This window comes from Phaethon aethereus (assembly GCF_964289735.1).
Source record: "Phaethon aethereus genome assembly, chromosome: 4".
In the NCBI taxonomy this organism is placed as follows: Eukaryota; Metazoa; Chordata; class Aves; order Phaethontiformes; family Phaethontidae; genus Phaethon; species Phaethon aethereus.
This window is the reverse complement of record NC_138578.1, coordinates 66,416,533-66,442,651: the sequence shown is the minus strand read 5'-3', so window position 1 is coordinate 66,442,651 and position 26,119 is coordinate 66,416,533. Positions and strand designations below refer to the sequence as shown.

Here is a 26,119-nt window from a genome sequence, read left to right as displayed (position 1 = left end):
GAGAACTCATCTAGACTTCCTGAGAGTCAGCTTTTAAAGGTATGAAGCTGAATGCACTAAAAAGGTAGGGTATGGTGCAAAACTGAACTTGCTCAGTGCATTCTCAGCACATTGTTTTGAGAAGCTGGAGAGGCTCTGGGAAATACAGTGCAGAGGCATCAGGTTGCTCCGTAGAGCCACAGACTAGGTTTTGCTCCACTAATTAGTTCCAGCTAGGGCCTACTTAGCTAGATGTAGGAGGCAACTTTGGAGTATTTACACCATGCTCTGTTTGCATTGAATTCTGTAATGCCACAGATATGCTTGGGACGAGGTTGCGATTTCAGCTCCAGACAAGCTAATAAACTTCTGAATGTGAAAACTATGAAAAAAATATGAGTTAAAGACAGTAAAAAGGTTGTAGAAGCCAGCTTACCTGGCTGTCAAGCCTTGTAGGGTGGAGCGTTTGTCCATGAATGTATTTGAACTTGGCTTGCAAAATAATTCCTAACAGGTCTTATAATAAATAGTGTTAAGAGTTCATGTTGTTATGGGTATGGGTTACTCTGTGAGGGAGAGCTGACTGAAGTAACAAAACTTGCCACAGAACTTCTCCCCTGAGGAAAATTCAATTCTGGAATTTAAAGTTGCTGGAAGGGTTTTGGTCTTTTTTTGTCACCAGAAGATGCTGTCGCATAGAGTATTAAAAAAGTCTGTCATGTGAAAGCAATTTCAGAATTTTTGGAAAATTACTACTGCTTGGCTAAATGAAATTTACTTCTGGACTGTCCTTAAAACTCTGCTGAGATCAGAACTGTGCTAGGTCAAGATCTATGTATTTAAGCTTTTTTAAAAAAAATAATTTTCTTGGCAAAATGTTTAATTTGAAGAAATACAAGTATTTGTTTAACAACTAAAAAAATCGATCATGCTGCTTATTTTTATTCATGTTTGCTTTATTTTTTTTTTTTTTACAAAATGTGCACATTTAGTTTACACAAACACACTACAGCAGACTTCAGGTGTACATGTATTGTACTACTCTTATCCTACACTGGTGATAGCAGAGCAGCCTTCAACATGCCTCTAACATCCCATCTCTACACCAGAATAGATACCTGATTTAGTTTTGCAAAAGAATGCTTGCAACATTCTTCCTACTTCATTAATACCCTTTCACATTTTCTGCAGCAATGTCACAATGAAGATTTGCCTATCTCTGATAGCATTTCGCCTATTTTGAAGTATTGGCATAAACTCTGTGGACAATGTATCTTAAAAATTACACGGTGGGGGGCAATATTATATTTTAGGTACATACTTTTTAAGAAAAATCTTTCTAGGTTCCGAATTAAGGTAGCTCCAATCTTAATGAAGAAATGATCCTGAAAAATGTAATGCATTTATCACGTATAGATGATATTATATAGCTGAAGTTTCCCATTTTGCCCTGATTTTGTCCCATAATTAAAGATATTACCAAAGCTGAAACAGATATTAGCCTGTCTAGCAGTCATTATCAGTAGTTGTACATAGTGATATTCATTTTGAGCACTGAAGTTGGATGGAAATTTCAAAAGAAGTTCATGCCTTCTTCTTCATTAAAGGTAGAAAGACACATACTCATAAAAATATTGTTAGGATCCAGTTAAGGTTTCTTCATGAAAAATTAAACGTCATAAGATCTTTAAGCAAAGATCTTTGACAACATGTCCAAGAAGAATTAGAAATACAGTATGTAGGACTCCTGATATTCATGTCATGATAAATTAAATGCAGTTTTACTAGGTAAGCGTGATTGATAGAAGCTTACTCATATTTGTTAGGGAGTAAATCTATTTCTAAGCAAATTTTTTTTTTTTTTTTTTTTGTTCTATAACAGTTCTTTCTCTCAAGTTATCTATTTTTTTAGATTTGGGGTTTTTTTTTAAGAGAAAAGCAAGTCAAAGGTGGAAGGCAATTATAGCAAGATGTGCATTGCACATTGACTATAGCACTTTAACTCTAAGTATTATTCAAAAAAAAATGAGGACTGCACCATACAAATGTGAAAAGAAAATACATGGTAATGCCTCTGTATAAATTAGAAGTTAATATTTAAGAAATACACTCAAACACGTGGAGCTTAATCCAGTACAAATGAGTAGCAAAACTAAAAGTATTTATTTAATCTCCTTGTGATAGATACTATCTTATCTAGGGGTTGGAATGATAATAAAGCTGCATAATGTCAGGTCTTACTTTGTTTCAGTTTGGAGTAAAAACCTGGCTTCTCAGCGCAATCTTGTTAGCTAGGTAGCCACAGCTGAAGTGCTAAATTGTATAATTTAGAAAGTCTTTTTTTGACGGGAAAAGTTTATAATAAAAAAATTATTTGCATAATACATGTCTCAGTGTAAAGCTGAGTAATTTTATTTATGATAAAGTGGGAAATCCATCTTTTAGATAATGTTGCAGAATAGCTCGTATTTGTCCGTTAGTTGTAGACCTAATGTCTTCGTTAAATCACATTTTCAAAGAGCTGCATGGATCGCATTATATTCTCATCCTGTAAAAAAGACAACCAAAAAACCAAAAATCATACACCATTACAAATACAGCCGGCCAATATCTGTAGTGAAATTAGGTAGAACTAACTGTATTTTAGTTAATGACAACATTATTTTTCAGCTTGTTTCCAGAAATTGTTAGCAGAAAAAGGCTGTTAATGGAGCTACACTTAAATATGTTTTTGTATATATTAATTAAACCAAAACTATTCTGTCAAGAATACAATAGCATGTTAAGAAAATTAAGTCTGCGATATTTCAGAGGTTATAAGATTATATCCAGTATAACAAAATATATATAGACAATAAATACTAAAGGAATAGTTGTTGTGTCTGAAGTGTCAATCCATACATGGAATTGCTAGTCCTGTGTATGGTACATAGGATGCTTTTTGCAATTCTAGGGCATCCTATTGCATAGCTAGGGATGACTAAAATGAAACTGATGTAAGTGCGCATTTGTGCGTGAACCAAAGAGTTGGTTAGTTCCACAAATATCTCCACAACACTGACTCCTCACCTCAGATTTTCTGTGTGTTCACACTGAAAGGTTTTGACTGCTTTCCAATGCTACTTCTGCTTTCTGATTGCTTTGCATTAGGCAGCTAACAGAACCTTCGACTTCCAAGCTCTGCATAATGCTTACTGATGCACCACTCTGTACCCCAGTTTTTATCAGTAAATAACTCTCAGCACAGCAGTCAGGAAAAAACTTTTTTTTTTTTTTTGTAAGATTTACCTTTCAGTGTTTAGAAGAAAGTTTACTTGTAGCCCATATTTGGTGGCTACAATACATTCTCAATTAACAGCTGGTTGTACAATACACTATATATGTAATAGAAGAGTATATTACATGCTCATTTAGCACTTGCTGGTCTCCACTGTAATGATCCTCTCTTTTAACCTGAATGCACACCATTTAGTACTTTCTTGGCAGATAACCTAGCCACCTTTAATTCTAATGAATAAAAAGACTGAATTTGATAGAATATTTTAGGAAGTTTCACGAAAAAGGTGCATAAGAAACCCCCCTTCTTAGAAGATTATTTCCACTACTGATAGGTATGTAGGCCTTCTCTACATTAATGTTCCAATAACACATGATCAGCATAAATTTCCAGTTAAATTATTCACTGTTCAGTCTAGTGGGTGATTTGCTTTGTAGAAAGTGACAAGTCTGAGTAATTTTCTTAATTCATGTTGTGAAACATGCACAGCAGGGTTTTCATCTTTGATTCCATATGTCATCTCAAGTGATGTTTCTGTAAGAAGTGATCTGTGCACTATTTTGTGCTGATTAACTTATGAAAGCAATGATATGTAATTTAAAAAAAAGTTATATAGGTTAATATTTAAGAAGTTTGTACAGGAAATTTATTACATTAAATTACTGGAAATTAAAATAAACTAATTTTTTTCCACTGCGTTGTTTTGAAACATCAGTATACCATTGAAGATCACTGACTAATGTAAGGTTAAAGTTTGGTTTAACGGGAATCATTTGTCATTTAAATATTTACAAATGTTTTTGTATATACATTGGCAACTAAACTTAGCAGTTATGCAAAGCAAACATTCTTAATTTAGAAAGAGTGTTTTGACACTTCCTACCAATTATCTAATATAGGTATCATCACTAATGAAACTCGTAGTTTTCTAATCAGCTGCGTATTTCTGAAGTTTTCTGTTTCTATACAGAAGACTTCCAAATGCCCTTCCTTCAATTAGTCAAATAGGAAAAGTCTTCACAAGAAAATACAGTTTTGTCATAATATTTGTAACATGATGACTGTTAGTAGCTTTTTTTCCATCTTAAAAAAAAAAAGCAGATGCTTGCATTAGAATTCTTTGGCAAGCGTTATCTTTCTCATTTGCCTCTTTTTCCAGTACATTTTTCTGGCCAGTTTTTCATAATAGATTTGTTTAATGATTCCTAACTCAAGACATTAGGAGGTGTTAGTGCATACGAAGCCTAATCCACATGAAGCAAACATTGACAAATACGCTTTGCCAGATCTGACCTAACTTCAAGCCTTTGAGTTTTTTTAACTTCAAGACTTTGAGTTTTTTTCCTACTGAAGTTTGAGACAGCTACTTTGTTTTCAGGCTACCCAGACCCATCAGCATTGTGTGCAGGCTTACTCCTGCAGAAAATATCTATCCCAGAAGCCTTTTTATCATTATTAGAAGGAGCTTTAAGTCATTCACCCTGACATTCACCTATGCACCACGCATGCCTTAGTCCTTTGCCTCTGTTCTTCATGGTGCTGCTGTAGGTGTGAAGCAATGCCTGAGTCAGACCATTTTCCACCAGCACCAAGCAGTGAAAGGAAGCAGGTGAGAAACCAGGTAGCACCTAGCCCTTGAGTTAGCCATAGTACTGTTTCCCAACACCTATCTCTGCCACTTGATAACTTACACAAAGCAAGACAGACAGCAGCCGCTTTCTGGGACTCGGTTGAGCATACCGAGGGTGGGATAGTCCACTTCTCCTGTGAGCACAGGGAGACTCCTGGAGTCTAGATGGAAGACTGGCATTCAAGTACCTGGGTGTGTGGGGTAGGGAGGGCAGGGGAATCAGGTCATACACATTCCCTGTCCAACACAGGGAGGATGAGGGGAAGCACCTTTGCTCACTCAGTCGTAGGCAAAGATAGGTCCTTATACCCAGTGACCAGAGAAGACCACGCTCAAAGCCTGAATGCTCCCCACATAATTGCTTAATGCTTAGTGAATGAACAGGCCATTCTTTGCATTGGGACTGTGAATTAAGAATCTTGAACACTGTATACATCAGGGTGTACAGTGCTACTGTATTACAACTATTGATAGTTGTACCAAACCAGTACTCAGCACAAGGAGGCGATTTTATAAAAGGCACACGTGTGTAGAATGAGCATTTAAGAACACACCAGAAGTTCTTGATGCTACAAAAAAATCTCAGGAACCTATCCCAGGAACCTGAAGTGGAGCCTCTGTATTCAAATTTGCTCTGCTGTGTTCCTTCTTCCTCTTAAAGCATGCCATGCTTTCCTTAGTTATGACAAAGCACTTCCGATTTGTCTTCCGACTCAAAATAGAGGAATGGCAGTTCTCAGAGGCTGGCGACTCTTGCCTGGGAGATCATTCAAAGAAAAGGCTTCTGCAGCCTTTCCCTAGCAGAACAGGCTTCTAGTCTGTTTTAAGATGCAGACTGGAGGGGAACTCAGTTTTAGAGTTTGGTTGCAGGTTTTTTTGTAGTGCTTGTCTCTTGGCACTGTTTTGACTCTAACCTCACAGCTTGAGCTGGAACTTAGGGGCTGGCAAACATATCCTCTGTATATCTTCAGCATATTTTTAGGTAAACCAGATGCTGGCTGCCATATTCATAATGGGTGTTTCCATTCCAAGGTTTGAGGTACAGTCATTTGTTATGCAGACTGGCAGGGGAGGTTTTGAGCAGATGGGCTCTAACATCAGCCTTTATGCCAAAGGAGGGTTTGTAGCTGAGGAAGCCATGATAGCTGTGAAAGCCTAGGGAGCAGCAGGTGTGCTGTGCTCCTGTCCTCAATTTCCTGATCCTGGTAAACCAAAGGTAGTAGTAGAACTAGCAGTGGTCTAGAGAGAGGGCCAAGGGTGATTAAAAGTGTGGACTGGTTTCCCTAGGAGGAAAAATTTAATAAATGAGTTACTTTACAGCTTGGAAGAGAGATACTGAATGAAGGGCGTTAACGATAACCACTGTTTTTCCATAACGCAAGAACATACGTAAAACAAAAATATTGCATGGTAGATCTAAAACACAGGCAGTTTTATTATAGGAAGGATAACAGGATTATTTAATTTTGCTTTCGGCATTGTTAAATACTCATGAAAGATGAGACGACTCACTCTTGGAATGATGTGATTCACCGCATGCTGAAGAAAGAAAGGAACCTGAACCTTACCTTTTTACATCAGTCTCATACCCATTAGGATATTAAAAAAAGGTTTTCCTACAGCTGTGTCTTCACAGGAAGCAGCCACTACTGTCCTTTGTGAAAAATGTAATCCTGAAAAGGCTGAAGCCACGTTAAGTCCTGAATTGAGTTTCTTGAAGGACTTGGATTGAATCCTAACCCCTAATCTCATTTCTGAAACCAAATCTTGATATAAATATGGATTACAGACTTTGCATCTCAGAGGTCTTAATAGGAGAACAGGTTTTAGTAAGTAGAGACAAAAAATTAGGCAGCGATATACTTTTTGTATCAAAAAACATTGCCACCTTTGAAGTTAAAAGCAAGTGAAGGTGAGGTAAGTGGCAAGAGGAGAACATGTGGTGGTTTAGAGACCATCTCTCTCACCTGTATTCTGAATACTCAGAAAAGATAAATAAGAAATTTTCTAACATAACTGAGAAACTGTGAATCACATTGGAAAAGGAGAGCAGGCAATTCCTTGCTGAACGTACTAATTTTCTTTATAAATGAATCACTCAGCCCATCACCATAATGGCTGTTATATCCAGATTACTCTTTCATTTAATTTCCAGAACTCTGCAGACCTCAGTCAGAAAATAAATCTCATCTCTGTTTCTGATGCTCACTCAGCTTCAGCAGAGCGAATGCCTTTCATTTGTACTGAACAGGACTGACAAGCTAGAACCATAGTCAATGCAACAGAGCACTACAGGCAGATAAGACATTGTCCAATACTGTTGCTAAGGATATACAGAACAGCCACAGTTAGAAGAACCTTTGTCTTTCTTTCATCCCCCAAAATCAATGAATTAAAATCAATCAGGGAATTACTTACTAGATAGCTGTGCCCATGAGAGCAACCCCAAAGAATAACTACAAATTGATATAAAAATTTACCAGTTCTAAAGCATCCTTGCTATTTCCTGTTCAGCTTTCCCTGTTCCAAGTTGTTATGAATCTCTCACTCACTAACTGCATTTATCTTGCTAGTCTTGTTCTCTCCCATCTCTTTTCTACTACTCTCTTCTTGGTATAGGAGATAAGGAGCAATACACACAGGCTATATTGCTGGTCTGTGTCAGCTTCATATTAATCAGAGTTTGCATGGACAAAGCTGAGGTATCAGCAGAACGCTACTGTGATTCCATATATTTCTCACTGTAACAAATAACGTTGGTTTTATTTGCTATGTCATTTTGCATAATGTAATCAAGCCTATCTTACCTCTTATTGTGCCAAAGATCTGTCATCGTTATTTTGTATGATATCATGTTCCTTTTTCTTACATTTTTTAACTGACAATTTAACAACAGTTCCTTACATTTCTGAAAATACAACTTATCTTTCCTCCTGTCATCTCCTGGTCTGAGAGCAAGCCAGTTTCTGAAGGGTGGAGAAGTAAATACAGGCTGTAGTTCCTGCTGCAGAAGTTTATTCTCATTCCCGGCTCAAGAGGCAATGAGCTGCTTTCAGCCATTAAAGGAAATTAATGGCCACCTGGGTAGTGTAAACACTTGCAATTGATAATCACAATCAGCTCTCGCTCCCTTGCCTTGAGAAAGCTTGCCTGCTGTTAGCTCCTGCCATCCAACACTTTGCAAGGTCCTTGTACCTCTGCTTTTTAAGGCCTCCAGCAGGTCATGACTCGCTGTTTGAGAAACACTCCTATAGAGGATGAATTTTCAAGCAAAATTATTATTATATTGCCATATTGTATGCCAATACAATAATATTGCAAACATATTATATATGCCAATTGTAACAGGAATGTGTTCCCCAGCATGGGCAGAAGATAGAAATAAATATTTAGCTGAATGTGAAGAAACTTTTTGCCGTTGAGTACAAACAAAACGCTGTTGAAGAGAGAGGGGATGCAGACACAGTTGTCTAATAGCAATGACGGCTTGTACTGTCTACTGTACATCTCTGCTACAGATTCAGGTCATAAAGCTATTTACATTTTTAGTGTTTTCGTGTAATAGTGTACATACATACTCTACCTTGGGAAAATACTGTCCCTCCTGTTAGGATTACCATCACTGTCACTCCAGAAATCTGTGAAGCTCTAGGATGGCATTAGCTAACAGATTCAATACTTATCACTGGGTACTTACTTTCTGGCAGCTCTCGATGAATTCATCTATGGTAACTACTCCATCTTTGTTTTTGTCCATTTTCTGTTCAGAAAGAATAAGACCGTATGTTTACCCTCCTGAAATCCTGTGTAAAGCACGTCCTTTTTATTATTCATTTCAGTTATGTATCAGCCTAGAAACAATCAATCAGGCCAAAATGCTGTAAAGATGTAGTAAGTGATATATTAGAATAAGCTTAAGGAGCTTATTGTTGAAAAAGCAAGGTGTAATGAGTAGATCTGAGAAACTTGGGATGGAACCACGGAAAAGAAAAAGGATTACAAAATTGGTAGGATACGTAAAACTGTTACAACAATGGAAGTCTTTCCATACCTGCTAACAGGGCAGTCTTTTTGGCTCCCTTTGTTACCCAACCCACCTGGAAAAATGTTTCCACATGTTGTCTAGGTGCATCCTCCTTGAGAACAGGATAGGTGCATTTCCCCATCATATCGTATATTGCTTTCATGATATCAAGCATTTCCTGAAGAGAAAAGAATATGTCTGTCTAATGTAAGGTGTGTTGTAGACACTGCTTTGACTCAGAACATGTACTTTTTTGGATTTACATTCTAGAATAAAATTTTGAGATCGTGCCTGTTATTTTACGACTGAACAGCTTCAAGAAGGAACTACTATGTTCCTAGAAATTCTAGCATGTTAGTTCAGCTTTCATAGATGAACTTCTTAAATAGATGCAGATACATGATTTTGATTTTAAATGATTTAGAATCTTCTGAGGTCTTGTGAATAAAACTAAAGAGGAAAAGGAGTCCTGTAACAGCAAGTGAATGTTCAAAGCACATTGGCTTCTTACAACTGAGTTTTCCCTAGAGAAAATAGAAACACCCATGCACACACCTGCACATATGCAGACACTCCTCCTTTTATATCAAAAGCTTTGAACTTTGTTAATAAGTGGCTTGTGAAAACTATAATTATAAAAAAAAGTCATCTGCCACGATGCTGAGAAATTATTCTATAGATTTCCTTTTTATAATAATCACAGTGTCTTTCTACAAGTGTAAAATTATAAGTTTGATATATATATTTACATAAAGACTCAGTTTTAAAAACCATGTATTCTTATGAAGGCACTCATTTGGTCCCACTGTAATTTAAGTATGTGTTTAAATCCTTGCAGAGTGAAAGATGTAGGAATCTTTTTATATAAATTCTGTTTCAAGCAAAAATTCTTGGAAGTAGATTTATAAATTGGGTAACAATTGTGGCCCACTTAATTCTTTTTTGTCCAAATATCCTATCCTACTTTACTTTATTCTAGTGACTGTATGTGCCAATACATAGGCATAAGTTGAAGCCAAATGTTTCTGTACTGGGGGAATTGTGACCTTTTACAATATCTGTGATGATTTTCTCTTTTCAATTTCAATATATACCTTTAAAATGAGAAAATTACTTTATTTTTTAGCATTGTCTAATTTCATAATATGCTATATGTTTATTTGTTAACATGTCTAATTTGAGAATGAAGCCATTCTTCTTTGAAAGCAGGACTTACATATGCAACCTTTAGTTTCAGTGATTAGTGTAAAAAGTAGACCTTACCTCTTTAGTTATATATCCATCCTTATTTATATCATATAAATTGAAAGCCCAGTTCAGTTTCTCCTGTACTGTCCCTCGGAGTAAAATTGAGAGACCCATAACAAAATCCTAAAGAGACAAAAAGTCTTCGTCAGTTTGGAATTGAACAGTTTTTCACAAACACTCAGAAATCCAGAATAATGCATTCACCAGAAGCACGGAAGTCTGGAGAGATGTTTTTCTTTTGCTTCATAGTAAGTGTTAAGGATTTCTGGTTATTTAAATAATTAACAATCTAGGCACTGTATGCTACACTCACAATTAATAATTAAATTGAGTAATTTTCTGTAAAATAAACCATAATTTTCTGTTAGTGGATTTATCCTCTGAAATACCTCACATATCAGTTGCTGTTGAACTTAATACCAGGCAAAAGCAATCTCCATGGTTTAATGGTCCAAAAAAAAAGCTTAAGTGGGAGCTAGATTAATCTAAGCACAGGAGACCAATTTTGGGAGAACTAACTACTAAGGAACATTAAATTCTTGCTAAATCTATACCTTGTTGGAAGTGGAATATGTGGTTCCCAGAACTCTTAGATCAATCTGCTGCAGTCAACATTTGAAACTTCATGTATGCCATAGTACCTCTCAATATCAAACCTTTTATTTGCGATATGATAGGGAATAATATCTATTTTGTGTACATGTACCACCTTAAAGGTTTTGTGACCCATCAGTGCTCTATTGCTCTAAAGCTATTCCACAGAAATAAATCAGGAGACTTTGGAAATTATTTATATATAGTATTTGGTTATAGATATTTGTTTCATAATTAATACTCTTTTGACAGCACAAACCTAATTTACATTTACTAAGCATCTTCCACATTGGAGAAAATATCATCTGGGATGTGTCATCAGCTGTCTTCTGTATTTCTTATCATGCTAACTTCTTTTTTAGACAATGGCTTTTTTTTCCCTGTCTCCTCCATCCTTTTCTATTTGATAGGCTTGTAAACCCATAAATCTGTGAAATTTTTGCCATAATAGGTTGAGCAGAATGTGGGAAGAGATTATGTTTAAATGTGCATTTCTATGTCATTGGCAAAGACATACAAGAAGTCTTAGAGTAATGTTAAAGCAGAGATTATAAAAGCTGAAAAAGTTATTATCAGCACTGTCAAAGTTTATTCATTTCCTTAAAACAGGAACAATGGAAAAGACGGCACTGAGGTTAGACATAAATTACAAAGGTCTGATGTGCCACACAGTCAAATAAGTATACCTGATCCAGTCAAATAAATATACCTGATACTTCACTGTATCAGGTAGAGTTGTGTACGTTGTGTAAGTATTCGGGTGTACTTGTAAAAGTATAACTGATGCACATACCATAGCCTCAGATGATCTAGTAAGCACAGACAGCTCTTTTGACAGATTCAGTCTTTTTAACTATTCAAGTAGTTATGCTCTGGGTTTTCTTAGTCTGTCATAAATTTCTGTGTTATTGGTGTATGTGCCCTTTAGGGTAAATGGATACATGAATCTTGAAAGAGTTTTGCTCAACTTGTCTTGTCTACATCTCCATGACTAACTGAGGGTCACAGGGTTAAATCTCCAAACAGCTTTTTAACAGTGTACTATTAAGTATTAAGATGTTCAAGAAATTCAGAACAGATCTGATCACATTACAGCATTAGCAATTAACCTTTTTAATTCAGTACCATTTCCTCACATCTTTTCTGCACCGTTTTACATTCTTGATATAGCTTTTCCTGAAGTCCTTTGCAAAGGTCTCCAATAACTTTATTGTCTTAGGATATTATATTTCAGAACTCTGAATTTATTTTTAATTTGGTACCAGCAACATTTTTCCATTTGTTCTATCTAAACCATATCTATTTTTCTTTGCCTGATTATTTCTCTTTCTTCCTTTCTTTGATGCACTACCCATATGTTAGCTGGCTTCCTGGCATCTTTTATACCCCCATTTGCAAGGCCGCCCTTCTATCATTGGTGTTAAAAACTGTGCATCAAAAAAACCTGACTTTATACTTTTTTTTTTGTTTTGTTTTGCATGGGACTGGATGTCCTTATAAAAGCTGAGACAACTCAAAACCTTCTAGAGGTGTGCTCTAAACTTGGCAAGAATGGGTCACCTCCTTCCATATTGCATCAACACATTTGGAAATCATACATGGGTGCATCGCCTTTGTCTGAGTGTTGTGCAGGAGCCCATCTCAGGAACGATAGAAAGGATTTATCACAGGAGAAAGTTGTGATGACTTGAATAAGGACCAGTTAGGATGGAGTATCTTTTCTACATACTTACTTTCATGCAATTTAAGAATATAGTAATAAAATCATATAGAAATGGAAGATCTGATTCAATGGACATAGGCTAAATCCACAATGTATTTTGGGCTAGATCCTCAAAGAGAAAAAGCCTCTGCATGGTGGAAGGCAAAGTGCGTGCCAGGAGTATTATAGCTGTGTGAGTGGTAAGCTAGTAACCCCAGGCAGAATGCCATGGTAAAGTGACAGTACTGAGGGTAGCAGCTAACCTCAGAGAGCATCTGCCCATGTCCTTGCTACCAACAGCTCAGTGACGCTTGAATCAGGCACACCATTTAGCACGGCGCGTGAACCCAAACCCCTATGACAGTGTTAGCGTACCCGGGTGTGCTTTCCTTCCTGGTATAGACATCTGATTTCTGGAGAGAGGAAGATTCTACTTTTAGAGCCTATTTATTTTTGGAGCAAGATTCACAGTACTGCTTGGACACTTACATTCCCCTAAGGGTGCCAACACTGTCCACTGAGAAGGACAGTCCTGCTCAGCTGTGAACCTAAGGAGAGGTGCATCTGATCTAGGGTCACAAAGGAACCAAAAACTCTAAAGGAGGTCTGGACTGAGACACAGGTCTAGGTCAGGTCTCTCTTCAGTCTGTGTTAGAAGTACAGAAGTCTGTGCTTTGGTACTTGCCTTTACTCCTTTCCACAGCTTATTTCCAACTCTCTGGCTTCCTGCTGGGCATGCTGATACCTCTGAAGACCTCAGTTAAATTCCAAATTCTCCTCTGCCTAACTTTGATTCTGCAAGAAGGGGGGATGTCTCACTGAAGAGTTGCAGAATGGAGCATCGTTGCACCTTTATTGGAGATTCTGTGAGCTTAGTATCACAGCCTTGCACATTTCAGTTCTGCACTGGAGCTGTGTAGAGCCTCTGGTTGTGATTGAGATTAACTTGTATTTGGTTTTTTTTCCAGTGGGGATTAATTAGCTCTTAGCAAGGTTGTTGATGACTTTCTGATTGCTTTATCCCTCAGTAAATCTTTGGGGAGAACTAGTTCACGAAGAAATTAATTAACAATCACAGAATCACAGAATCACAGAATCACTAGGTTGGAAAGGACCTTCAAGATCATCAAGTCCAACCATTAATCCAGCGCCACCATGTCCCCTAAACCATGTCCTGAAGCGCCACATCCACACGTTTTTTGAACACTTCCAGAGATGGCAGCTCTACCACCTCCCTGGGCAGCCTGTTCCAATGCTTGACCACTGTCTCAGTGAAGAAGTTTTTCCTAATATCCAATCTAAACCTCCCCTGGTGCAACTTGAGGCCATTTCCTCTCGTTCTATCGCTGGTTACTTGGGAGAAAAGACCGACACCCTCGTCGCCACAACCCCCTTTCAGGTAGTTGTAGAGAGCGATAAGGTCTCCCCTCAGCCTCCTTCTCCAGACTAAACAACCCCAGTTCCCTCAGCCGCTCCCCATAAGACTTGTGCTCCAGACCCCTCACCAGCTTCATTGCCCTTCTCTGGACACGCTCCAGCACCTCAATGTCCTTCTTGTAGTGAGGGGCCCAAAACTGAACACAGTATTCAAGGTGCGGCCTCACCAGTGCCGAGTACAGGGGCATGATCACTTCCCTACTCCTGCTGGCCACACTATTCCTGATACAGGCCAGGACGCTGTTGGCCTTCTTGGCCACCTGGGCACACTGCCGGCTCATATTCAGCCGGCTGTCAACCAGCACCCCCAGGTCCCTTTCCGCCAGGCTGCTCTCCAGCTGAAGAGGCTGACTGGTCAAAACTGCTGTTAGCTCAAGGGACAGACTCTGCTCTCTGGGTTCGGTGGGGTTTTGTCTGGTTACAGCTATGAATTGGGTGATGTCTGGGGAATGTAGAATACCTTTGCCACGTATGTTTTCTCATCCCATTGGGAACTGCAAACCTTCTGTGCTAGAAAACTTCTCCTCCAAAGAGGAAGGAAGGGGAGGAGGGAATCTGTGTGAAGAGTCTGAAAACAATTTCAGTATGTGCTGTCTCAAATCCATAGGAAAGGTTAAAATTATTCCATCTGATCACGTGTTCCTTTATGTCTTGTTCAAGGCCAGAAGTAGGTAGGCAGGCACCTAAATCCATTTTTGTATTTAACCCTTAGGATTTTGGAAAGGAAACAAGTGAGGAATATTAGTCACAGAAGTGGTGGAGCCCTGGTAGACGTAAAACAAAGGTCACCAAGGAGGAGCTGCTGTTAAGAGGAAATATATTTCTTTGTAGCTGCTGTACACCAGCTGGTATGAAAATGCTTATGAAATCACTACTTGTCTGAGAAGAATTAGCTCATTTCCTACATGACATGAACAAAACTTTTTGTATTGAACACGGAGAATCACACTTGGATACATTCATTAAACTGCTACCCTCATATTACTGCCTTGGAGACAATGGCTGTTTATCACTGTTAGTATTAGTGCAATACCAAAGTTGTGTTTGATCTTAAGACATAAAATAAGACATAACAAGGTAGGTTAATTCTGGACTCTTCTATGCATCTCAGTTAACGTGCTTGTTAATTAATTAATTAGTGCAGAAATTCTCAGGTAACAATTGAGGAATAAAGCAATCAGAAAAACACCAACAACTTTGCTAAGAATTATTAAACTTTTTTTTGAGAAAGAAATACGAGTTTGAATTTGATTTAAAATGACAAAAAGCTTTAAACATCTCCATTGCATTTGGGCACAGCTTTGTGCTTTAAGGCACAGAAAACTGGTGGGATTACTGAGTGGCTTTCCTCTCATCGGGATCACATTTAGAATAGCCTTAATACTCATCTACAACAAACTAAGGACACTGATTTGGATATTTGCATGTGGGTGCAATGTGCTTTACCTTTAACTATATGTCTGAAGTTAATTAGCCTCAATTCTTCTGACTGTGTAAACAGCCTTGAGGCCCGGGTCTTGATTTTGGCTCTGTTACACTATTCATGCCGCAAGCAGAAACCTTGCTTTCCCATCTGTCTCTGCCTGATGGAAAAAAGCGCTTCAGTTCACTAACACGTTCTTTTGAGCCCTTCAATAGCTGAGTGACTAGGTTTTCTGAAACTCTGTTTGTCCCTCGTGTTAAAGCAAAACTAATTGGCATAACTAATGAAATAAGGTAGTCTCAAAAAATGGATACAATCATGGGATAAGGAGAGGCATGTTCAAGCAACTGGTTTGTTTCCATGAGTTTGTTTTTATGCTGCGTCAAATGCTTCAGGTCGAGAGCCTGGCTGTTACCGCAGTATACAGACCTAGGTACGACGAAAGTCTAAGGACACAGCAATCTCATCTAGTGAAGGTGTGTGTTTAAGTTGTGCTAAAGTCTAATGCTTCATTGTTGATGGTTGAAAATTTGAGGGTAAAAAGAGCAAAAAGCTGGAACAAATTCTCTCTTCCTTCTTCTCCACAACTCCAGCTACCAGCGTTTCATTAGAAAAAGGAGAGTACAACACTCAAAAAAAATTACTTACCTACATTCCTTCAGTACCATTTCAGATTTTCATATCCTTTTTACATAGAAGAGAGCCAAAAAGTGTTTTTCATCATAAATCATTATATTAAAGTGTATTTACTCCTACACTTCGATGTAGAAAGTAAACTGGGATGAATGATTATTTATTCAAATTTTTGAATCACCCCCTTTGTCTCCATCTTTTGTGCTGTTTTTTTGCTAATGAAAATCAGAAAGCTAGAGTATGGAATGGTATAGAAAGAATATGGCATAGTTGCATGTAGGATAAAAAGGAGCAGGATAAAATTACATGATTATATTTTTCACATTTCACAATATCTACTTCCACATTTCACAGCTACTTTTACACGATTAGAAAAAAACCTAAATATTTTTAACATAAGGAGGATGCTTTTAGAATGACTGTCATACTGTTGCTAAGTATGATGCTACACAGTACAAGGACACAGAAGTTAAGTCAGTCTTTTGACAGCAGTAGAATGATACTGGATTCATAATTAGTGCAAATAATATCAAAGTGTGGACCGCTGTCTGATATTGAACAAAAGTAAGCTGGAAATGTCTGTTCTGGCAATGGAAGAAAAACACTGCTCCTTTTCTTTTCCTGATTTATTTTATTCCAAAGCCCTTTTTTTACACAGACCTGCACTTTGAGATATACAAATCCCTTTAAAAAGGCTTCATATCTACCACATTTCTTAAGGCTCTCTGTCTAAGATACAAATGTCAACAAATTGTCCAGAAAAGATATAAAAGCTTATTTTGTTCTTGTTATTTTTAATGATAACACCAGAAATACTTCTCAAATACTGATGCTAAAACTGTTTTTTCCCGTTGTCTCTGCTGTTGCTAATTTGACCATGATTCGCTGTAGAATTAGTGTATGTACAAAAGACGTGAATAAAACCTCCATTCCTGCTTCTAGTTTCACACGGAGCACATTGATTTCAGCAGCCCAGAAAAAGGTAGATGGCATTCATGTTTTTTTTTAAATAAATGCAAATAATCCCCCCCCAAATGATCTGATTATAGTCCCAGTTGAGATATAGATTTCTGATCGCAGTGCACCTGCTTGGTGAGGCTTCTCCCTCCATATTAGATCAATAAAAAAGCAATGAAGATGCTTTCAAAAAAATTTCTGTCAGAGCTCACATCATCATTCACTCAAGTAAATCATAAAAACATGTATAGGACATTTAAACAAATTTAAAGTGGGGGTATTTACCATGATCCAATCTCAAGTGGTAAGGATATCATTTGTCCATTATAAACTAAACAAAACAAATCAAAACATGACCAAGCAAACATATCCTTTTGCAAATGAACTGAGGGTTTTTGTTTTAAATCTATAGCTTAAAATAATGGTTCCGTCACAGTATTTTGTACACCCTGTTTTGATCTAAGCTATTGCAGTGGATTTCCCTTTTTACCATGTTACTGCATTGATGATACCAGCCTTTACAGGCAATGACATTGGCCCCGGCAGGGAAAGGCAGAGTTTTGAAAACCAATTGGGCTAGTAAATGGAGGAAGGATGAATTTCAAACTCTTGTGCTTTTAAATACATTTGCTTCAAAGCCTTTTTTTGTAGAGCCTTCTCTGGAAACTGGTAGAATGCGTGAGCAATCTTATTTTGGCGAGTGATCCCCATAGCATTAGTTGTAGCTCAGCATCCTTCTCACCTTGCAGAGGCGGGGAGGGAGATAAGGATTATTTTTATGTAACCTGCGTATAAATTTAGTTACCTTTTAAATGAACAGATTTATAAAAATATTACATAGCAGCACAGTTTGAGTTACTGGATATACAATTGTAAAACTATAACTTTGACTTTTATTAATACATTGGAAAAAATTGAACTGAGTCATGTAAGCCAAGTTTTTTCATAATGTAAGCCATACTGGACTTAATTGCAAGGAATGGCAAGATATTCAATTGCAGAGAAAGAAGTAACAGCATCACTTACCTCAAAACTTACAGATCCATTGTGATCAGTGTCAAATGCATTAAACAGAAAATGTGCATAAGTTGTGGAATCTACAATTTAAAACAGTAAAAATAATTCATAGTAAGCACATGTTATTTGATTTACTTTCATTCAATGAAAAAATTTGATACCAAGATATATTTTGATACCAAAAATTGATAGCATGACTAAATTTTAAATTCAGTTTAAACTTGTTTTTGGCAGGGGAGGAGAGATAAATTATAAGTACAAATATGTGGGTAGCTATGCTGTTAGGAAGAGAAAATCTAAAATTCTAGTCTAGAGTTTCTTTATTCATTTTCATTCTAGTTACTCATATCTGAATGAACAGCAAAGAAGTCATGTTATTGTACTCTGAAACAACCTGTGTTAATGGGAACACTACTTTATCAGTTAAATGACCATGATCGGGGATCCACCTCATACGTTAACAAAGAAAAATGTGTTCATTTGTTCACTTCAAATGAGGGAAGCAGACACTACCATCTGTGCACCTGGAGTATCATTTTTACTCTGAAGACAAGCCTGTTGTTACCCAGGTTGAAGATGATCTTGTCAGAAAGCTGCTGTTGTGCTTAGATTCTACGCTCACTGTCCTGGTTTCAGCCCGGATAGAGTTAATTGTCTTCATGGAAGCTAGTATGGGGCTATGTTTTGGATTTGGGATGAGAAAATGTCAATAATGTGCTGATGTTTTGAGTTGTTGCTGAGCAGTCAAGGACAGTCCAGCTTCTCGTGCTGGCCGGCCAGCGAGCAGGCTGGGGGTGCCCGGGGAGCTGGGAGGGGACACAGCCAGCACAGCTGACCCAGGCTGGCCAAAGGGGTATTCCATACCATATGATGTCATGCTCAGTATATAAAGCTATATAAAGAAGAAGGAAGGGGTGGAGGGACGTTCGGAGTGATGACGTCTGTCTTCCCAAGAAACCATTACGCGTGATGGAGCCCTGCTTCCCTGGAGATGGCTGAACACCTGCCTGCCCATGGGGAGTGGGGAATGGATTCCTGGGTTTGCTTTGCTTGCGTGCGCGGCTTTTGCTTTACCTATTAAAGTGTCTTTATCTCAACCCATGAGTTTTCTCACTTTTACTCTTGTGATTCTCTCCCCCGTCCCACCGTGGGGGAGTGAGTGAGCGGCTGTGCGGGGCTTGGTTGCCGGCTGGGGCTAAACCACTACGCTCACACACAGGTGAAAGAAAGTCCTGTCCAGAGAAGCAGATTCTTAAAGCTGGTTTGCTGCTTTGTTCCCATGAACTTCATATGAGAGCTAGGTGCTGAAAAACCTTGGAAAAACTGGCCGTGACTAACTGAAGTGGTAATAAGACTCTGAAGGATGACCTTAAACAGGTGATCCCTTCACTAATTATTTGTATGCTTTTCAAACCTACTGGCTAGTGCATATCGACTCATTTTAGAAACACAAGACAGCATGAATATAAATCTGTCAAGCCTCTAAGTTTTTGTAAAGATCCATCTTTCCATTTCCACTGAATGTCTTCTGAGAGGCACAACCTGCTCCAGGAGCAATATATTGCAAAGAGAAAACTTCTCCAGAGACTGCCCTGTTGATGTGATGTACAAGCTGCTGGGGTTGTGGGAAGTCAGCTTTCCTCAGTGTCCTTCCCCTCCCTCAAAACCATGCGAATTAATGTAGGCTGAGGTATTGTTTACTTTTAATATTCATTGCTTTGCTCTTTCTATTTCATGCATTTACATTAATTTTAGGTTAATTAACAAACCTAACCTCACAAACTTTAGTGAAGTGAGAAGTGATATGAAATCTGTGTCCCCCTTGCAAGGCAAACCCCCCCATCATGGAAAAAACCTCATCAGTGCTGAGATGACTTTTTCTGATTTCTTCACACTAAACCATTTTATCTTTCATATTAATCATTAAAACCTTTATTTGTCACAGCCCAAAATATTGTTTTGAATTAAACTGAGTGATAGTCTTGGGTCACTCACCTGAAACGCTACCTTGACCCCAAAGAACCAAATATACCAAAACTCAAAACTTTGTACTTCGCAGATTCAGACCTGATATTGGCAAGTAAAGTCTCTGATCTTACTTCAATATGTTAATTTCATATGCTGTGAAGTAATTGTAACAAGAAAAAACTCTGTAACCTTTAAATACTATGTTTGTTAATGCATTTGTAGAGAATTAAAAAACAAAACACCACTATTGAGAGATTCTTTCATTAACCCGTGTATCCAGTCATCAGTGTAATTGCTTAAGCATGGGCTAGCAGACAAATTCCCACTTTAACTGAAAAAATGTAAATTTGTTGACTTCAGTTTATATTTAGGATTTTAATAGTCATATTTTCTATAATCTACTGAGAATTCTGTTGTGCAACAGACTTTACGGTGCAAACCATCTTCAGGGAAAAAACATTTTATATAGGTATAATTACTATAAATTGAATCTTAAGTAGCTTCCCATTCTCTTGGCATTAATTTCTTAAAAACATAAGAAATATTCCTAATTATTTTCTGTAGATTTACAGAAAACACAAAGGTTTTTTTATTGTTTATTGCCCATGCATGATACTACTCTTTTTTTCATCATGGTATCTGAAAAAAAAAAATCTCTAGTTGAAGAATCTTTTCTTTCTAGTAACTCCTTCTGAAAAATTCACAGGCCTTTTTCAGGGTCGTTTGTTCAGGCAATTCTAGTCTGAAATTTTGCCTTCAAAGACACTGCAGGATGAGGTACGCTAGTCTTTTAATTGGAGCTACTTAATGTGATTCTCCTCCGCCCCCGCCCCCTAACTCCTGATAGACAAAAGCTTAACTTTTTAAATAAAATATGTTTTCTTTTCAGGGATCTGATTTCATAACTAGTAAGCTAAAATGATGTTTTGACAGGTTGAGACAGGAACCGATATTAAATCAGAATTCCTTTGACATTCACCATTAAAGCATTTTAAACATCAGAGACAAAAAGCCGTAATCATTATACAGCCAAGAGTATGCCTTATCAAACCATGAACATAATCTGTTCTGTTCATAACTGAGTAGGACTGCAATAATTATTCAATGTCTGGATTCTTATCTATGACCTGCCCGGCTGAAGAAGAAATCCCAAGTTATATTCCAGGTGATCCATGGCATGAACGCAAGGGGGACTATTCATTCACCTGTATTTCTAAAAAGAAGTTACGGGAGTGCCTTTCTGGCATGGAAAGGTTTCTATAAAGCTGCTTCTGCCTTTTAAAAGACATTGATTTTACTGCAGTTCTGCGTCATCAGCTTGTTACTCTTACTGTGGCCCCTTTATCCTCGTTCTACTCCTCCTGTCCCTTACCCTGGATCATCTTGAAAGTAGCTTGGTGAAGTGACTTGCTGGCTGACATTGGAAAATAACATTTTGGTGATTGCTTGGTCACCCTGAAGCTTAAAATCTTACACAACATCATTCTGTTTGCTCAGATATGAATTGTTAAAAAGATACATCATGCTGTATCTGGTTTTGCATCACACAGACAATGGGGCACAGATCTATGTGTGCGGTGCATGTTTTAATTTGGGGACAACTTTCAAACTTTTAATTTCCTTTTTAATATTCAGACATACAGAAAAACAGTATTTTAAGTGCAACTGAAATTTAAAAGCCTCAGCTGCAGACAATAATTTGGCAATACATTCAGAGCTTTAAGTATCCAGTCTAGATGCTTAACTAGACACTTAAATATGATGATCTCACCCTGTTGTTAGCATGCAGAGGCATGCAAACACAGACAATTAATTGGGCTTTGAAAATACCTTGGCTAATGTGAGGAACAAAGAATAGACTCTGGCTCCCATAAAATGTCAAAAGTCAACACAGGCACCTACAAAAGACCACAAAACCTACACAAAACAGTTCAAGTTTCAGTGGGCCCACATAAATTAAAGGATTACTGATGTGAGTTGTTATTCTTCCAAGAAGATTCATCTCTTCTGCTGTTTCCACTGAATATTTTTCCTGAAATTTTGAGGAAAACTACATAAGGCTTTCGCATTTGTTTGCGCTGTCGTTCTGTACCGCTAAGGCTACGCGCCATTGCGTGGAGGCCGTGGAGGATGGGGAGAGGAAGGGAATAACTTCTAATGGTCACTTCTTGCTGCTCTTTGCTGACATCTCTGAAATGGCTTTATTGAGAAAGCTAAAAATGCTGTTATTAGCGCACAACACCACCTGTTACTGATAAGTGAATTATCTGTATTCAATACTTTTCTACCCTCCTAAAAATCTAACTTTTTACTGTATTAAAAGCTTTGAGGCTTTGGGGGGTGTGTGTGTGTGTGTCGTTTTTTTGGGGTTTTTTTCAGAAAAGTGTAGCTCCCTTGTTGCAGATAGAGCAAAGGCATTGCTGAAATTATAGTCAATAGTGTAATTGTGTGCCCCTATAATGCAATATTGCCATTGCTACTAAGAAACCAAAAGCTTTACAGGGAGCTTGGCCCAGGATGGAGGCTCATCAGCTTGCAGCTTTGTTTCCCATCATTTCTCTGTGACAGCAGTCTCTCAAATTTATCAGATTTCTAAGGCTGATTCGTTTTACTTTTGTGGTGCAGCTATAGCGTAGCAGAAACAAGCAGTTATTCTATGTAGAATTAGATATTTACGACCCTAATGTAATGTGGGGAGAACTTTTTGGCTTGTACGCTAGCAGAGGCCTTGAGCAGCAGAGAGATGGGATGCAGCGCAGAGGAGAGCGGGTGTGGGATGAGAAGGGATGGGGCACAGGCTGGCACTGGGGACCCCACAGCTATAAGCAACTCGCCCATGGTCAATTGAAGAATGAAGGTGTGGAGCTGGGCAAAAATGTCTTTAGGGGTAGAAAAGAGAACAAAGAAATAGTACCTAACACATGTAAAAGGTACCACCTATAGTAAATTTGGATGTAATGTGGAGCTGCAAAGCAATGGAGAAAAAGAAAGGTGTAAAAATATGTTAGCAAACATGTAGAAGTGACCCCAGGCGAATCCTACAGTGGGAGAGAAGGCAACACCAACATGAACATCCTAATTCCTCCTAGGGAAGGACTCCAGAGGCTGACAGTCCACTGCAGTCCCTACCTCCTCTCCCAAATGATGCCACTGCCCTAAAGGTCCAGAGGAACAGCAGAAGGGTAAGCATTAACACCAGGAAAAGGAGTAGAAACTGTACTATAGTTATATTAACTATATTAATATTGGTTTTAACTATTTTAATATTCTTTCCTTTCTGTAACAATTAGGTCTGGACTAATAAAGATTAGGCTTTTAAGATTACATTTATTCTAACAATACATTTTAGCTTTACATGTGTAAAAGGTGTGCTTTCTCTTTGCCCATAAACAATTTTGAGTGTAACAATAGGAAATATGAGTGTAACAATAGGAAATATCATAATTTTTTAAATTATTATTACAAGTGTAGTAAAGGTATAGTAAATCACATACAGAGAATTATTTTCACTAGACAGGGTAACTAAAAAATATTTTATCTGAAACCGTAATCGTTAGCCTGGTTTAAAACCTTAGCTAAAGAAATAATCAGCAAGCACGTCAATTCTTTTAGCCTGTTTTTCTTCCCTATTGTGTGTGCCTACTTGGTAAGGATTTCAGTGATGGTAATCCACACTGAATGCTGCTTTTTACCTTCTAAGTCATTATACAAAATAAAACTAATTGCGAGACGTTTTCTTCCTACCAATTAAGTGTGGGGTTTTTTTAAATACAAGTGAAAAGAAAGCTGTGAACAGTCCCAGGGAAACATGCAAATCTCAAGAGCCGTGGGAGAAGATGAAGAGGCAGGATTGAAGAGCTGTAAGAGAATATGAAGAGGGAGGACTGAATAGTAAAAGCAAGAGAAATAAAAGAGAGGGAAACAATTCAAATAAAAAGAAAAGCTGAAGTTCAAGGCAAAGAGCTGTTACACATTTTTGCGTTATCTTCATTGCACTAAAAGATAAGGAAGGTAAAGAAATTAATGAGACCCCTGGAAATTAATTAATTGAAATTAAGTTTAGCAAAAAAAGCCCTCATTTAAGTAGTGAAACCCCATAGAAGTCAAGGGGCTTCTGCCATCAATGTTAGAGGGTACCTGTAAGTGCCTCCTATGGTTTTCTTTCCTACCTTGAAAGGTTTTGTGGAACAAAAGAGAATGGGGAAGACTGTGTAGAAAGTTTAAAAAGAAATAACCTACTCAGAGGAGCCTGGTTTTTAAGTTACCCAAACACACACAGTAACTTCATAAGGCTGACTTCTTGTAGACATCATTGCATTTCATTCAGAAATATATACTTTAAAATGTGTCAATCAAGGAAGTACCCCATGAGTACAGACAGAACTTGAGACAACAATCTTATTAATTTGAACAACAGGCTCTTTTGTCCAAGTCTGACAAACACACATGACTCTCTGCACACTGTAGTACTAATTACATCTGATGAGTACTCACCTCCCTGTGGAAAGAACTGAGAGTAAATCTCTTTGAAGGTTTCTTCATTGACAACACCACTGGGGCATTCCTGAAAAAAGTGAAAGACAAGAATTGAATAGCATCCAAACTGTTTGAGTCAAATCATGTGTTCATGAGACTCCACAGAACATGTTTGTGACTCTGAGAGTTTAACATGCTGCAAGAGTCTTGATTTTGCACTTTCAACCAATTATTAATGCATTAAAAGTCATTTTGAAGGATCTTCCTAAAGAGCTCCCATGGGACAAAAATTTCTTCTGTGCCATATATCTCAACTTCAGTGTTGAGACCTCAGTGACAGATGTGAGCAGCAACCGCTCTGCCGCAGTGCGTGGAGCTGTCGGTGCCGCTGTGGGCCGGGGGTGGTCGCTCCCACCACCACAAGCAGCGCTTGCACGGTGTAGAAACCAAGGAGGAATGTAAACTGCATTTGCAGGTAGGTATTACTGATGCAACATGCAGTCATATTCTGCCTGAAGAGTTATATACAATGAATTCGAAAGAGCCAGTCACAAAAGATCTTATTCAAACCTTGCATATCCTTCTGCCTCTTTACATCTTCTTTGTAAACTGGAATATGTAAGAAAGAATGAGCAGAAAGTGTCAGAGCAGAGCGATTACAGAGCAAAAGAAAGGAACTGAAGAAGAAAAAAGAGGATTTGAGCGGTGACTTTACAAAAATTACTTATGTGAAGAGGAAGGAACAGCAGAAGGAATACTGTATTTTTTACTAAGTCAGTCATGCATAAAAATCAAAGACGAGACAGTTGACTTCTAGTCCTAAACTTGCCAGATGAGCAGGTGACTTTGGGCAATGCACTTAATTCCTTTTTGCCTTAATTCCTTCTTTAACACAGAGGGTGAAAAAAGCCTTGCAAGCTCTTTAAGAGGAAAGTATTTCTAGAAACAAAGTAAGAAAAGAGAAATTAAGTGTTAAGGCTCATATATTTATTTTTGTCCACTGCTGTGCCATTTGGACTGATGGCTCAAACTTATGTGCTCCTAGTCCTAAACTGGGGAAAGGAAGTAGCTTTAAATGAAGATAAAGAACAGTATAGCATATTTTACCAGTGTAATAACAGCCTTTCTTGATCAACCATTAGCAAACGACATTTCCGTTAGATCGAGTAAGGAACACTGAGATATTCATACTTCTGACAGTTTCTGCTAGGAAACAAATAGTGTAATCTTATTAATTGAGAGAAGAACGCACCGCTGGAAAACGCCTGTCAGATCTCTAGATCTAGTATTATTTTGATTTATGTCACTTACCGTCAGCCAAATTCAGCTCTTCACCATAACTGACTATGCGCTGACTATGCACACACGTAGTAAGAAACAATTCTGTTTGATCCTTACAGACAGACAAAGCAGCCACAGAGACAGAAGTACAAAATCTTTTGCTGCTGGTCACGGAGGCTGTCCCTGGTGGGCACAGAATTAGAGCAGAGGCCTCGCTAAGACCAGGCATATAGCGACTGCTGGGCCACACCGCCTGGCAAGCCGAAGCCTTTGGGGAATGGAGGCAGCAGTGAAAGGCGCGTCGCCCCTTTGCCAGGCAAGGAGCCATCCATCAGCTGGGGCGGCATCTCCCTGCCTGTCGCGTACTTGGTGTGAGGGCATTTCTAAAACACCTCTCTCGCTTTATCAGCTTCCGAAAAAGACTGTAGTCAGATGGTCTGGCGGCTCTGTGGTCCCCAACAGGTTTACTACAC

The 26,119-nt window shown here is 38.1% G+C and overlaps 1 protein-coding gene across 9 annotated transcripts in view; it reads right to left on the bottom strand.

The window, feature by feature from the left end:
• Nucleotides 1-1,540: 1,540 nt before the first annotated feature.
• Nucleotides 1,541-26,119, bottom strand: part of KCNIP4 (potassium voltage-gated channel interacting protein 4) — a gene marked incomplete at its 5' end in the record, with an annotated part of 489,155 nt that continues 464,576 nt past the window's right edge. For 8 of the 9 annotated variants that reach the window (XM_081999001.1, XM_081999000.1, XM_081999005.1 and 5 more), the window contains 6 exons: nucleotides 1,541-2,527; nucleotides 8,584-8,646; nucleotides 8,984-9,088; nucleotides 10,174-10,281; nucleotides 17,931-18,001; nucleotides 24,384-24,453. In XM_081999001.1, the coding sequence (XP_081855127.1) occupies nucleotides 2,480-2,527; nucleotides 8,584-8,646; nucleotides 8,984-9,088; nucleotides 10,174-10,281; nucleotides 17,931-18,001; nucleotides 24,384-24,453 (465 nt within the window). In that variant the 3' untranslated portion in view covers nucleotides 1,541-2,479. Of the gene's footprint in view, nucleotides 2,528-8,583; nucleotides 8,647-8,983; nucleotides 9,089-10,173; nucleotides 10,282-17,930; nucleotides 18,002-24,383; nucleotides 24,493-26,119 lie in introns of all 9 variants that reach the window. The other variant, XM_081999006.1, reaches the window with a different exon arrangement.